The 16,382-nt window shown below is 40.1% G+C and overlaps 1 protein-coding gene across 1 annotated transcript in view; it reads right to left on the bottom strand.

The window, feature by feature from the left end:
* The window catches only part of LOC146796560 (cytochrome P450 3A21-like), a 200,704-nt gene that overhangs the window by 159,047 nt on the left and 25,275 nt on the right, over positions 1-16,382 (bottom strand). Inside the window, exon 3 of the mRNA XM_085629196.1 lies at positions 9,691-9,743. Coding sequence (XP_085485322.1) covers positions 9,691-9,743 — 53 coding nt within the window. The remainder of the gene's footprint in view (positions 1-9,690; positions 9,744-16,382) is intronic.

Genomic DNA, 16,382 nt, shown 5'->3' with positions numbered 1-16,382 from the left:
TGAGAACGACTGTGATGACTGATAGGTTTCTTGACGTCGAGTGGGACTCCAATAAAGAATGCTGAAGTGATTGGAAAATTACTTGAGGCGATACAGCTGCCTAAAGAATTAGCAGTTGTGAAATGTGCTGCTCATGGACAAGGAGATGATTTTGTGACAGTTGGCAATCGATACGCAAATGACATTGCTCAATATTGCGCCAAGAATAACCAATCAATTAATCGGGAACGAGAAGGTGAAATGTCTTTTTGTTCTGTGATGTTTACTAATGTCTTAGAGACGTGGGATGAAGTGAAACAGTTGCAGGATGAGGCAGAGGAGGAAGAAAAGAAAGATTGGATCAAGGCAGGTTGTGCCCCAAGAGAGACAGATCATGTTTGGGTCTATAGAGATGGCAGACCAGTAATGCCGAACTCCATACTGTCAGCAATGGCAAGGATGTATCATGGCCAGGGACATTTGGGAAGGGATGCGATGATCAGGTCTTTTAAACAAACCTGGTACAATGCAAAGTTCAGGACAATTGCAGAAAGTATCTGTCAAAGATGTTTGATTTGCCAGCAATTTAACACTGGGAAAAAGACAGTGGTGAGTCTGGGAACAATAGGCAGAGAAGGTGGTCCTTTTACAAGAATGCAGATTGATTTCATTGAAATGCCCCAAGTAAACAGATTAAGGTATGTACTAGTGGTAGTCTGTTTGTTTTCAAGATGGGTTGAGGCCTATCCGACTAGGAGAAATGATGGAGTAACAGTGGCAAAGTTACTGTTAAGAGAGTTGATTCCTAGGTACGGATTTCCGGTAACGATTGAGTCTGATAGAGGTGGACACTTCTATAATGAACTCATGAGTTTGATTTGTGAAGCATTAAGCATACAGCAGAAGCTACATTGTGCATACAGACCAGAGGCTTCTGGTGTTGTTGAGCAGATAAATGGCACAATCAAGAACAGGATTGGTAAGATGTGTTTAGCCACTGGTATGAAATGGCCGGATGTCTTGCCTCTAGTGCTAATGACTATTAGATCTCCTCCAGATAGAACTACTGGTTTAAGTCCGCACGAAATCATAATGGGACGTGCAATGCGACATGCATATGTACCTGTCAATAAGTTGATGACAATAACTGATGACATGATTTTGGATTACTGTAAAGGCCTGGCGGACGCAGTTCATTCTGTGTTTCACCAGATTGGAGAAGAAGCTACCACACTTGAGAAGAAGCAAGCTCATGATCTGAGTCCAGGGGACTGGGTAAGGATTAAAGTTCACAGAAGAAGAAACTGCTTGGTTCCAAGGTGGGGAAGACCAAGACAAGTCATTCTAACTACGATAACTGCAGTGAAGTGTGCTGGTGTGAAAAACTGGGTACATGCGAGTCATACTCTGAGAGTTCCAAACCCAAAAGATGGGACTGGTAGAGAGTATTTTGAAGAATCAGATTCCAGTGATGATGAAGACCCAGAACCAGTGAGAAAGAATCAAAGTTCAGGAAAAGAAGCAGAAAAGGCTTCAAGAGAACCATTGAGAATCTCAGAAAGGAGATCAGATTCTGTAAGAGAGCCTGAAGTTCCAAAAAGCAGTGGAGGAAAAAGAAAAGAAAAGAGCAGTTCCACAGAAATTACTCCTGAATCAGAAGAGGAGGAGATTGAAGAACCACTTGAGATTGTACCTGAAGAAGTAGGGTCAGAAGAAGATAGAGAGGGACAGATTGCGGAAGACCCCCGAGGAGGTGTAGGGAACATTCTTGACAAGCTAGGTGAAGGGACAAGTAGACAGCAAGAAGATTGCGTGTCGGAGACCCGAGGAGGGACAGAATTAGGGAAGTCTCAAATAGTGGTGAAAAAGACTGTGGAGCGAAAGAAAACTGCTGAAGAACAAGAGGCATTTGAAACAGAATCGGATGAAAGTGAGAATGGAAAATCAGAGGGTCGAGTTCTGAGAAAGAGAACTTGGATTGGAGAAAGAAATAATACAGAAACGAGACCGAAAAAGGTTGTAAGAGGAGAATTTTGGCCTACCAACAGAGTGAAGAGGCTGAGATACAGACTGATAAGAGGGAATACATCGAAAGCTGATCAAGTGAATGAAGTGTCGAGTCAAAACGAAGTAAAGAGGAAGGAGCAAAAGGAGTCAAGAGAACCTGATGAGATAAAGAGAATTAGAAGACCCAACCAAAAGTACAGATCACCGGAATGGTCTTATGTAGCACTGTCTGAAGAAGGAGAAGACGAAACAGTGAATCGAGACAATCCGGAGGGGATCTTGAGAAAAGTGGTTGAGGAAAAGGAAAAATCTGTTGGAATCTAAAAAGTTGTCCTGACTGACATTGGAGAAGAGTCGGATGCACAGAATGTTGTTGATGATCTGATACAATTTGATGTTGCTGAAGAAGAAGGAGTGAAAAGTGATGAATATCCAAATTGAGTGAACAAAAGAAATCACTTGGAGAAAAGTGAAAAGGAGAAAGTCTGAAATTCAGCTGTCTGAAGTAATCCAAAGTTCGAGAAATTTCAGTAGTGGAGTAGTAGAGGCTAAGTCAAAAGACAAGGTCAAAGTAGTAAAATGGCTAACATGGAGAATAACCAAAGTAGATGTGCCTTCTTGAGAAGATGGTGTAGAATGTGCTGCTGCTGTACTGGATTATTAATGCTACTATGGGGTGTTTTAGCTTTATTAGTTACATTTAGAGATTCAATAGGTACATTTGAAATACATACTGAGAATGAGACAAATGTGGAGAAGAGTTCGCAAAAAGTAGTTCCAACTAGAATTAGTAATACTTACATGCATAAAGATAGGTCAATTAATGATTTTTCTAGTAATGTTTTTTCAAAATTGTTATACGAATATGTGAAAACAATGGAAGTTAGGGATTGCTATGTTTGTATGCAATTACCTGCATCCGTTTCAGAGGGTGTTACTTATCACCATTTACCAGCTACGTATGGAATTTCTTGTCGTGTATTAAGTAGTGTTTTTTATTTGTTAGGGAAAATAGATTATAAGATGTCTAACAAAGATAGTATTTTTGGGCACTTGCCAATGAACAAAGAGCTGAATCCAGCTAAAGAAGCTAACATTTTTGGTGAGATTTTTATTGAGAAAGAAGAATTAATATTAGATTACATTTTTAAGAATAATTTAATTTGCAGTTTGGAAGAAGAGGAGAAAGCTTTCCTAAACATGGTGGAGGAAAGGAGATTGAGCATGTATGAAAAGGCAGGGAAATATAAAGTGAGTGAGACAATTTGGGACATTGAGATGGGAAAAGAATTGAGAAATGGAGCTAGTCCAACTTTAGCTCTAGATGCACCACAGAAGGGTAAGCTGTGCATTACAAGAGGGAAATCCCAATATGATGCATATTTTGTTGGGACTAGTGAATGTCATGATACATACTTCATTGCAACAGGATGGGGTTTTAGAGGTGGAGAAGATACAATTTTTCCAGGAGTGTATTATGTTTGTGGGAACAAGGCTTATTACAAGTTGCCTGACCATTGGTATGGCACGTGTTATGTGGGCCTGGTCTTTTCAAAGATCTTTCATATAGATAGAATAGAAGATGTAGGACATATTAATTTACTAATGCGCTTCAAGAGGGAAACTTGGTCTGAAATAGTGGGTGACATTTTTGGAGCTTTAATTCCAGCAGTGGGAATTTCTTTGAATGCTTATGGGATTCGGAAACTGTCAAGAGTGGTGGATCGCTTATCGACAAATACCGCTGGAGGGTTTCTTTTGGTGAATACGGAACTAATTGCCGTACGTGCCATGTCTATGCAAAATAGACTTGCTCTTGATATTCTATTAGCTAAGGAGGGTGGAGTTTGTGGAATGCTGAAAGTTCAACATTGTTGCACTTACATTCCAGATGAAAGCAAAGACCTGAAGGTCTATATAAAAAATATTACTGATTTGCATGAAGAATTAGTACCACTTGAAGCTGAAAGTATTTGGACTAAAATAGCTAATAAAATAGTTGCTGTTAAGAGTTTTATTGCAAAAATAGGTAGTACTATTATAGGTAAGATATTGTTTCCTTTAACTTGTATAATTGTTGCTTTATTGATATTGAGATTGATGTGTTTGTGTTGTAAAAACAGGGGAGGGAAAAATAAATTAATAAAAAGAAACAATGAAAAGAGAAATAAAAGGTTGAAAAGAGAACCACAAGAAATTGAATTAGAAGAATTAAGGGAGAGTGTCTACTTAGAAACAAAGAGGGATGATGAAAGAGTGTCTGGTGTGTAGTGTTGTGTAAGGAGGAAAAGACATTTCCAATTTCTCCTAAAATGGGACTACATTTCACTAAATTTTTTTTTTTGGGTTATTTGGTGATAAAATCACCAAAGGGGGGATTGCTGGAGCAGAATTTTCTGATGAAAATCTATTGGGTTTTTAAGCTCTGGTTTGTCTATTTGTCATAATTAAAATTATTAATTATTAATTACTAATTATTTGTTTTGTGTATATGTTTAAACTTACCAACATGTACTAATGAGAAGAAAACCGACACGTGGGAATGCTTTCATTTGCTAATTAATAAATGTGCATGTTTTATTAAATAAACGTTGCTGAGTGCTGTTTATTTTAAAGCACGAAACGCTTTTGAATTAATGCTTTTCTGTGTTGCAAAGGCTAGATAATTACATACACATAAGGGTATTAGTGGGGTTAACACTGTTTAATCACTATGCTGTGGTAATGTTGTTTTTGTCTCTTTTAATTAAGATGGTCTATTTTGGCCTAGAATAAAATGGCCGCCGTTTGCAGCCTGGCCTCGAGTGAGAGATTTGTGATGAGAGGGCCTTGCTGAATATGGTCGAAGTCATCTGACCACAGTCTTCGCCTGGTTAAAATTTTCCGTGAGGACAGTAGCAGTACTGGGCAAGTCACCAAGAAACATCCGAATAACCTTGGAGGACAAAGGAGCCATAAAGAATGAACTGAATGGACTCTGAAGTCATCATGTTAGTTCCGAGGAAATGTGGATATCGAAAGATACATTTTTTTAGTTCCTGTTCTGTCTTTTTATTTTTGTGATTTTTTCTGAGCGGAGATTTTCCAAATGTAGCGATGCTACATCCTTTCCTGCTCGCTCTGCTCAGCGGTTCGGCGGACGTGTAGAACATTTTATGTTTCTATAATATTGCAAGTTTCTTTATAAATATTGTTAACCTAGAGAGGGTTTAAGGCTACTTTGCCATTTTCTTCCCAAACCTGCGTTGGTGAGGATCGATGCTGTGAGGACGGTGACTCGGGAGATTTCTACTGAGAGATTTGTCCTGATGCCCCATTCTGACATTTAGCTAGAATAGGTAATTATGAGAAAATGATTTACTCTGATTAATTTCTTTTGACTCATTTTTAGATAAAGAATCATAATTTTAAATACAGTGTTGGTGATTATTTCTTGTTAATTATTGAGTACTCTATTTGATTATTGTTGTATAGATTGTTTAGATTATGATTCAGGACAATTACAATAACTAGGTCTTATCGACCTCAGTGTAGATGTGGGGTGTTTTTTAGGAGTTTTCTTTCCACAGGTTCAGTGCTGGTGGAGTATTTGAGTGTATGTTAGTGAAATGGGCCCTAGTGTATGGTGAGTGTATGTGCGTGTAACTGTGAAATTACTCTATCCGTGGAAGTAGGGAGATTTTGTACACCCCAATCTGCATCAGCTGCACATGTTGTGAATGAATTTTGTTGGAGAATTTTTGGTGAACACTATTGTGCTGGGTGCAAGGGAGAGCCCCACGCGGCTCAACAGGGAGCGTCATGTGCTGAGGGAGGAAGAGGAGCAGTGTGCAAGAGCAGCACAGGATGCAGGCTTCACTTGTACATAAAGAACATGTACAGCACATGAAACAGCAGTGCAGAACATACCCACACACAAAACAGGTATCATATGGTGTTAACTTTGCGTTTTCTCAAACACATACAACAGTAATTCGGTCGGAAGCACAATATTCTGGCTAACAGAATCATTTCAGCAAAACCAGCCATGCACAGCATGGGTGGAGGCACAGCATGCAAGGGGGTATGCAGGGTGAAATGTGAAAACATTAAACAAGTGAGCACTTTGTATAAATGGGGGCACAGATTAGAAGGGGCTCACAGGAGGTGATGGGCTTGTGACGCACATTCAAGCCAGGTTGCTCTGGCATAGGATTTTGCCCCAGACTTTGCAGCGTGGTAGAATAAAGTTAGGCTGAGCTCACCTTGGGGAATATTCTACTCACCAACACTGAATCCACTTGATGGGACTAGTCCGTTCTTGCAGCTGCTATCAGCCCTAGTTGATGGGCTCACTGAGATGGACAAGCACAGGCAGTCCCCAAACTCTTTATGCTAATGTCACCAAAGCGGTCTCAGATCCAATTACCAATGGACAAGAGCTGCCCTGGCTGAAACATGACAAGAGTACCATCCAATAAATCAGGACAGGGACAGGCAATCAGCATCAATGTGCTAATATCACCGAAGAGGGTCCTACAGCCAAACAACAACTGGAAAGAGCTTCTCTAGTTGGCCAATGACAGTACCGGTCGGACCCCATTCGGGGGGAGGGCCCATGGTTGATGCTATGGCTCTGCAAACTGGGTCAAGTAACACCCTTGACTCTCAGGGTAGCGAGGGTGAGCAATCCTGGGCCTCTAAGAGAGAAAGTGTGCAGGGATCGCGAGCAGAACTCAAATACTAGGCAGCACACATAAGAAAAGCATTGTCCAGCCCAGTGCTAATATTTTACTTTAGTCACCCAGCATTACTTAATTCTACACAGTGCATTTAGGGGTTTGCAATACAGGCTTAAAATCCTGTCCCAATCTAGGCATTACATCCTTCTATACTCACCCTACTGATGGAGTTCCGCAGTGTTTGTGATCTCTGGATTTTAATGTAGGACACGGTGCTGGTCACCTTCATTGGGAAAGTGGAGATTTTGGTTTTTTTTGTGGCTGCATCCTCTAGCAGCTTCCTATCTTCAGCAGTTGCAACCTCCCTAAGTAAAGGACTGGAGGGAAGCCGACTCGTCAGGGGTGGCCTCCATGCTGATCCTAGCTTCACAGATAATAGAACTGGATTGGATTCATTATATTTTAAATTTCATGTTCAGACTGCATTCTAAACTCAGTCTTTGTGCAAAGTGATGGTACTCACAAGACATAACAAAGGGACTGGCTCCAAGCAGAAATACCCAAACCGTGTGCACAATGAAGTGTGAGTTCTCTGTACCTTGCTGCCTTCACCTTCCTGAAGCAATAGTCATAAATAAGCAGGCCCTACCTAGAACCATCCTCATCCTGAACAATTGAAACTGCAGTCCCATCTTTCACCCTACCATCTATGTGCTGTATGGCAGTGAACTATGAACTAATTAGCAGTCCTTTGCTTAAAAGGCCCTCATGGAATATATAAAAGTAGCCCTGTTTCCACCCTACTCACTTTAGTGTCTGGGCCCCACCCTTCAGGAACAGAAATGCAGGCAGTACATTTCCACTCTCTGGTTAAGCTATCCTCACCCTCCATCTTGTACCACGCTACAAAGGCACTGCAGATACAAACACACAACATACACACAGAATGTCTCTTTCTCTTTCTCGAGAAATTCCGAAAATTGTACTGAGGAATGAGGGGGTCAGTATGCTGCCTTCTCACTGTCACGGAAAAATAATCTGGCCACACTACAAATTCACAAAACATGGTATGAAGTCATGCATGTTTTATGCTATATAACTAGGGTAAGGAGAATAGTCTTTTGCCTGATCTGAGGGCTTGTTTTGTGCACCTCCCTTTAGGTCACAGGACAGGTCCATGATCCCACATTGTCAGGAACAGGCCTTGGCCTCCACCTCTGTGCACACGCTAGGCTAAGTGTGACGTCATCACCAAAATAAAAGGCAGGGTACCAGTTTCACATGCAGTCAGGCACTCAGAGCTGGTGCAAATGCTTATTTACCATATAAGATACATTTCCGTTACACAATTCCCCCCACAAAATTAGTCCAATATCACCAAACATTATCAATGCCAGAAATGTTACAAAACAGAATAAGGGTACCCATCTGCGTAGTCGAAAAAGTTAGGGTGCGTTTCACGGATAGACACCACCTCTGCACGAGATGGGACAAGGAAAAATAATCCTTTTTAATGCATACCCACAAACCACTTTAATAGTGGCATTCTTCGTCATCAGGTTCATCCTGGCCACTAAAAGCCAGGACGTGCTCGACCGTATCCAAGGGAGTTCTTTGAATATTGAAGTGCACCTTAGCATTTTCGACTAGGCAGAGGGATTCCCTTATTTGCTTTGTAACTTTAGATTTGGGAGAATGTATCTTTTTTCTTCCTTTGTGTAACAGGAAGATCTCCCTTCCTTCCTTGTAGGTTGGTGCCCTGACCTCCCATACCATTGGTTCGAAGACAATGCTAGCTATGTCACATGTTTTTGCCTACCTAATTGGTGGTGAGCACCTTGATGCCAAGATGTCTGGCCAAGGTTGCTGTACTTAAGGGACTTTGGGGCATATCAGCAAGGCGAGGCGATAGAATTATCGCCACTTTTGCGGCCGTTTTCGGCCGAAAAGCGGCGATAATTTGATCGCCTAATTAGCAAGCTCACGCTAACGCGTGAAAACTTGCGTTAGCATAGGAATTCCTAACGCCCAGCTTTGCATCTCTAATGAGATGCAAAGTGGGCGTTCCTGACCTGACATGACAGGAGAAATGTCGCTAAGCGACATTTCTCCAATTATCAAGCCCCACGCTATGAAGCATAGTGGCAAGAAAAGTAGCGATAACCCCTGTTATCGCTACTTTCCTCACGCCTGCTTCAGGACTGACTTAGCCATGATATCCTATGGAAGGTGGATATCATGGCTAAGTTTGTGAGTCCCTATCAACAAGCTAACGCCACATTGTGTGAGATTATCGCTGGGTTTCCAGCGATAATCTCACGTTAGGCAGTTAGTGTGAGGATTTTTATCGCTTTTGAGATAAGCGTTGCTAATAGCACGTTATCTCAGAGATAAAAATCCACGCTAGCCAGCGATAATTATCCTAGCGGTAAGTGCGCTTAGCGATAATTATCGCCGGTTGTTGCTGATATGCCCCAAAATATGTTAAGTTCTGAAGTTACTTCATCCTAATGAATGATTCAAGATTTTCCAACATTTTTCAACTTTCTTAATAAATATTATTCAATCTCCTATGACAGTGCTAAACAGATACTTATGACAAGCAATATTACACCTATCTTTATAACAAGAGAAGAACATAATTATTGCCTGACACTTTGCTTTCATGAGTGTTCCACTTTTCATATATGTGCATTGCTGCTCATGTAGTCCTACAAATGACCATTTCAAGATGGCTATTTAATTCTGACATTTAAACCAGCCTATCACAGGTTCATTAATCCCACGAATATCAGCCATTGACAAAGCAGCATAATACTCATTGAATGAAGGGGCCAAATATCAGACCTGTATTACATACATTTGCCAAGACTCAATCTATACCATGACAATACATCTTAACCCTATAGTGTTGCCACACCTCCAAAATGTTAAAAGGGCCTGAGAAAAACAGATTTCATAGACCAATATCTAGGACGCTATATCAAACAATGGTGAGAAAATGTTTTAGTGACCAAAGAATAAACAAACAGCTTAAACTTACCCCCAGACTTTTCCATATTTTTTAAAACACTCCATGTCAAACTCCAATAATCCCTAAAAAGGAAGACACATCAAGGTGGTTAATGATGAAAGTTTAAGAGGAATTAATACACAATGGTTACTATTTGATTTAAATAATGTTGATCTAAAAAATGAGGTAAACACGTTTCCAGCATTCCCATTTGAATTTGGGACACAAGTTCTTAATGTTGTAGGTGCAGGAATCCAGCTGAGGGTTTTTTCCATGTTGTGTGGCAATGCCCTGTGATACAAAGATTTTGGTCTGCTCTTCTAGTTATGCTATCTGCTGCGATGGGTATGACTATAGATGTTGATCCGAAATTTGTTTTATTTGGGATCCTGGATGAATTGGGGGGGGGGGCAGTAGGGACAGGTTTTTGGTCTGCCTCAGCACTTTACTAGCTAAACGTGACATTGGTCACAATTGGATCTCCTCCCTGACCCCTTCGGTAGAGGTGTGGACAAAGGGGAGGGATTGGTGTTGCAAATTGGAGGACACAATTTATGTAGGCAGGTGGTGCCCCTGCAAGTTTGATAAAGTCTGAAAAAAATGGTGGGACTACCACGGGTTGTTGATCTAACTACCATTCATTGCACCTGTTGTTTACATGTGGGAGTTAATTTATGAGACTCGTTCCATCTCTTTGTGATATCAATGCAGCTCTGTTGTCCAATTTCTTACAGTACAATGCAAAAGATTTAAAGTTTACCTGCAAAATGTCAAAAAAAGTTTCTATAAAAAAAGGAAAAAGATCTTCTATTTGCACTTTGTGCATTAAACACATCTGCAACACACAAAATACCATCATGATTAAAAAAAGATATATAAAGTTACTGACAAGTAAACGGTTCAAAAGATAGGAGGGTCACGGCTAAAGATCCTGCACCAGTCAAAATACCCTATCTAGGCAAAACCTATCGCTTCATTGAATGGTGCAAAGGGGCCTGGAACATGACCTCCATATGTCCCAAAAAAGTGGCACAGATGCCACTTAAAAAAATTGAGCAAACGGTGGCCCAGCACTCGAGCATATACATTTTTATTTGAATGGAGCTTATTTATTATCCACACATGCAAAGAAACAGATAAACAGTGTATCAAGATCTTCCCAAACAAAGATAAGAAAATCACTAGTAAATTTTGATTGTAGGTGTAAAAGTTATTTATTCTTTTTTCAATTCTTAAAATTCAAGATCGCCGACGCGTTTCGGCGTTTCGTCCTCATTCAGACTTCTTCAGGGCTCCGCTATACTCAAGAATTGTGCTTGACTTGAAAACTCTTGTATGTAATCAAATCAAATGGCATAGCAAGACAGTACAAAGCAAAAACGCAAGTGTGTATATAGATGTCGCTCTTCTCGATCCAAGGGGATCTAATTTATACTTGAATTTCTATTTTAAAAGTAAGATGGGATATGTATCTCTCATGCGTCCAAGGTATTGTCTGGTTCAGCATTACATACAAGATTTTTCAAGTCAAGCGAAGTTCTTGAGTATATGTTTGGGAAGATCTTGATACACTGTTTATCTGTTACTTTGTATTTGTGGATAATAAATAATCTCCATTCACACAAAATGTACATGCTCTGGTGCTGGGCCACCCTCTTACTGACAAGTAAACTAAAATTGGAGGAACAAGAATGGGTGTCTCTTTTTGACATATCTTCCGAGATGACTCAGGAGAAAACATCCACCCTGATTGTGGCATAAGACTAGCACGCCCAGTCAATGACACCCACCCAATGCTAAATCAATTTTCTTCAGACCTGCTCAAATTGTGGACTACCTTATTTTCAGAGATGCAACTGTTGATCAGGTTTCTTTTTTCGCAATCTTTATTTATATTAATTTAATCACAAGTTACACTCATGTTCATCTAAACAGCTGAAGATTTAGAGTCTGATTTAGATTTTGGCGGACGGGTTACTCCATCTCAACGGTGGCAAATTTTCTTCCGCTGAAATATAAATCCCATAGGATATAATCGGATTTATATTTTGGTGGACACTATATCCGTCACCATTGTGAAGCAGTAACCCATCTGCCAAGATTTAAATCAAGCCCTTTAATCAACCATGTGCTGGTCTGGTAGTACAAATGAGTAAAGTTGCAGTCTATTATTGTTTCATGGATTTTAGTAATGTTTCTAACAGGATTGACAGAAGAGAGTTTATACTAAGATGGAAGCCCAAAACATGAGCCCGGTGCTAATGTATTTTATTTAAAGCTACGTGAATCAAGGTGGGTGCCAATAGAAATTTATAATTACTCGGGGTATATAAATTTCCAACAAGCACAGGTGACTGCATCTCCCCCCCACACCTTAAACTATATGTTTGACAGATCTATGTTCCTAGTTGCCATGCTTAAATGGCATCCCCCTAACTTGGGCAGCAAAGAATTATGGAGCATGCCAAAGAACTCATTGCAGTGGATAAGATCCCAATTTAGCTTCAGTGGATCTTAGATTTTATTTCCCAGTATTGTAAAGAGAATGGCCTTAGGATGAATATACCTAAAACTAAAATTATGACATTTGGTAGATCTGAGAGGATTACTTGGCCACATTAAGGTAGAAACCTTGATACCATTCAAACATATGATTATTTGTCCATTATCATGTCCTCTAATATATCTTGGTCTGAATTACTGACTTCATTAAATGATAAAACTCATCAATCTGATTTTGGGGTTCCTTTTTTTCTCCAAAATACAACAGACTCTTACTCCATGGTTGTGAAGGTTTTTTTTTGCCCTCATTGCCTCTGTTCTTCATTATTTTTCTAGCTTATAAAAAGGTAAACTTAATGCTGAATTTGGAATATCTTGAAGTATCTGATCCTAAGAGTATTTTAGGGTTAGACAGAGTACTCCACATGAAATTGTATGACTTGAATATGGTTTAAGTTATAGATAAAGTGTGTGATTAGATGACTATTCTTTATTCAATTTATGCAAGGCTGGGTTCATTCGCTCTCTGTATGTCCAATCCCTTCTTTGGGAGGTGCTTGAAAGGAATCAAAAACGTAGCAATCTTTATTTATAAAGAACTTACTCCTTAACTAGGAGATAAATCTGGTCATGTCAGAATATTTTCTTATAAGAGGCTAAACTTACAATGAAGAAAATATCAAAGTTTAGAATTTCAATCGAAATCTAAGCTCCTCCCTTAGTATTATACTAAGCCCTTTACAGGCACCTACTTATTCCTCCCTGAGCCCAGAGAGATATTTAATGGTACTGACCTCCATGAAAATGTGCCTCCAGTATTTACATTTTATCTTTCATTACTTTGAGTTGAGGCTGACCGAGTCTGAAGTACAGTAACATTAAAGACTGTTCTTTAAGCAATTTATTGGTCTGGTCCCTACAGAAAATATGTAAAACCCCAGTTTGCCGTTTACTCAATACAAAAAATACAGTTTGCATCTTTTTTTTATCTCTCCAAGGTTGTACTAGCCAGGATTGCACTTCTGTCATAATATTTATGAGCTGGATGTTTATAACTTTGCAGTCCTGGAACAAGGACAGTAATTGACCGGACTTATGACAGCCCATTTGATCTTGGCTACATCCAACTCCAGCGGCGGCACCTCCGCTAATTCGGAGAAGCGCCGCCCCACTGCTCTTTGAGCGGTGGAAAAAAGAAAAATATAATGATAATAAAACGATGTTATTAAAATTGTATTTTTCCGAACTGAATGAAGCATTACGGAGTGGGGCGAGGGGGGCTGGATTGTCATCACAGCCAGCAGGGGAGGAGTGGTTGGGGCACTTAAGTGCGCATGCCAGTTTAGCCGGCTGTCTTGGGCCTGGTAATCATGTGTACTTTGCATGTTCTCCACCGGCTGTATTGCACAGCAGGGTGGAGAACATGCATAGGCTCCCACTCCTTGTCTGAGTACCGAACCACGGCACTCAGCGCAATCAAGACGCTGCTGTCCTACTGGTGACCTACAGTATTGGGGGCCCAGTGGGAAGAAAACAAAACAATATCAACATCCCCTAATAAATTAAATATAGACAATACTTGAACATTTTCAAAGCATTTTAATCGTATTGAACATATAATGTATTTTCTTACAGGAAAGATGCTCGAAAGGCCCAAGTGTGCATTGACAATAAAAGAAAAACCAAAGACCGTTTCTAAAATATACCTTTGATAGGCAGTGATAGAGCGCTTATAGCACTCTAAATTGTATGGGTGCAGTATACTCATGGTTGAAACGCACTCACATGTATTTTGTCGTTTGCAGTGCTTCATAATTATTAAGATGCATTTATTTACGTTATAGAAGCACTAAATTGTAGTGTGCACATTCAAGTAGGATTGTACATGTATTAGAGACACTTATAATTCCTGAATGTGTAATGTGCAGGATGAAATTATACTTGTGCTGTGTATATTGTGTTTAGTTTAAGTTGCCTGAATTGTAGGCCCAAACTGTAAGTTGTTTTGAGTTTAATTTCTCCTTGGTTACTCAAGAAATAATTAAATTAATCCTTTTTGTGCTCGAAGACAGTGTGTTCTCATCTGTTCTGCAGGTGCAGGAATTTGGCCTTGTTATTCTTAGATTTAAGGAGATGCCCGGAATGTCTTTGAAGAAGTCTGGAAGGCGAGATGGGAGGACTCCTTTCGTGCCTGGCCTATCTGAAACCCAAGGCCACTTCTTGACGAAGAAAAACTAATTAAAGCTCCAATGGAAAACTACTGAAATGTTACAATGGAAAAATTTACCATATGACGTATTGTGGGTTGAACATTGTCTTTTTGTGAGATGCGCAGGGACCGGATCTAGAGACTTCTGCTAACTTTCGGAGGAGAAGGAGCATCTTAGAGCGAGCTCAATAGCTTTAAGCTATCAGACCCATTTGACGTCAGTACTTATTAGGAAGTCAACACGTGCTGACACCTTTGGGGATATGACAAATGAGAGATTGGTAGGACCCTCATTTACAGCAGTGTACGGAAAGAGGTTTTTGTTTTTGTTTTCCTCCCAGATGAAAAGAGAATTGGACTCAGCTTCTTTTCTGTGCTGTATTCTGATTTTGGAGTTTATCACTTTATGCCTTTTATGCCGAATGAATTATATTCGTAGACTCGGCTCTGTATTGATTTTCATGTATCAACATACTCTGATACTGAGGTGTGTTTATATTAAATTATTTTTGGCTTTATAATAAACCCACAAAATTGAAATTTGGAGTCTGTGGTCCTTTAGAGTATGACTAAATTGAAAGTATAACCTTGAATTGTTTTACTCCCCTCCACCACTTTTAGAAGCAAATAAAAGACCATCAGTCTTAACTTTACAATTTGGCTTAATCAGCAGAAAAAAGAAGCACATCTTTTTTACATGTCTCCTTCTGATTCTGAGAGTAAAACAGTGTGCGCTAACATAAGCATCAACATTTACGAACTTTTCTGCTAATTGCAGCAAAAGTGTTGCACCGAACTAAAACAAGTCTACTTGGGCACACTTATGTAACACACACTATCTATTTTGCTCTTTGAATTACGAGGTACACTTTAATAAAATAGTGTTCATGAGCTTCCAGGCAAAACAAAATCATTACTTGTTTGCGAATAACATTTTCAATAGGTTTCCGTGAATATATATAATTTCCTTTCAAAAGAAACCAATGGATTTTGCAAAGTATTTGGGGTCATTTTTTATCAAGTTTGTTTAAAATTAAAAATTGTGAGATAATAAGACTATAAAATGTGACACATAATTTTCCCTTTCTTGCTGCATTTAGTCCATTCTGCTACAAAATTTAAACTCCCTGCCACAATACTTTCAGTGGCACTACCTTTAGATAGTGCACTGCATTGTAAGGAGGGAACGGTTGCAACTGCAGTAATAGGGCAAAAATATCTGATAACCACACATGAGACTAAGGGCCTAATTATGAGTTTGGCGGTCCGGCCACTGTACCTCCGCGTCGGCAGTCCCTAGAAGACTGATGCGGTGGCTGTCTCCAGCTTGCCATATTAAGTTGTTCCTGAGTGACCGGCGGCGGTGTTTCTGACGGCGGTGTCTATTCTTTCAGATGTGTCGATGCAGGTGTGTATTTTATGACTGCAGTGTACACATAAGCATGACACATGTGAAAATATACCTGTTACTAGTACGTTTACATTGCTGGAGTTTGGATCATATGTTCCTGTCCAGTCAATGGGTAAATACTGTATAACAGACGTACCTAGTCAACGCCAAAAGGGTCATTCTAATCGGGGTCAAGGTGGTGCTGTGGTGCTGTGAAGGGGAGCCCTGGAGGAAGTTATCTATAACTGAAGGGAGGAAACGGAAAAGGGTGAGATTGAACCTGTGATCTTTTGATTCCCCCAACTTGTAGCAGGTGGTCCCACCGCCACGGTCAGCTTATTGGAAAGCCAACTCGTAATTCCGACGGTGGCGAACTTCTCTGTACCACCCTATGACAGCTGCTTTTCCCCAACCGCCATGATGGCGGTTGGCAAATGGCTGGTAGTGTCAGAGATGCTCCGGTGGTCTTTCGTTCAGCAAACTGGCAAACTCATAATACAGCGGGCAGACTGCCTAGTCGGCGGCAATGAATACGACGCTGTCGCGATGGCGGTCTTGAGACCACCAAACTCATAATCAGGCCCTAAAGCTGTAAGTGTTTTGCCCTCTATCACTCACTAT

Source organism: Triturus cristatus, chromosome 10 (genome assembly GCF_964204655.1).
Source record: "Triturus cristatus chromosome 10, aTriCri1.1, whole genome shotgun sequence".
Lineage (NCBI taxonomy): Eukaryota > Metazoa > Chordata > Amphibia > Caudata > Salamandridae > Triturus > Triturus cristatus.
This window is presented reverse-complemented; position numbering and strand designations above follow the sequence as displayed.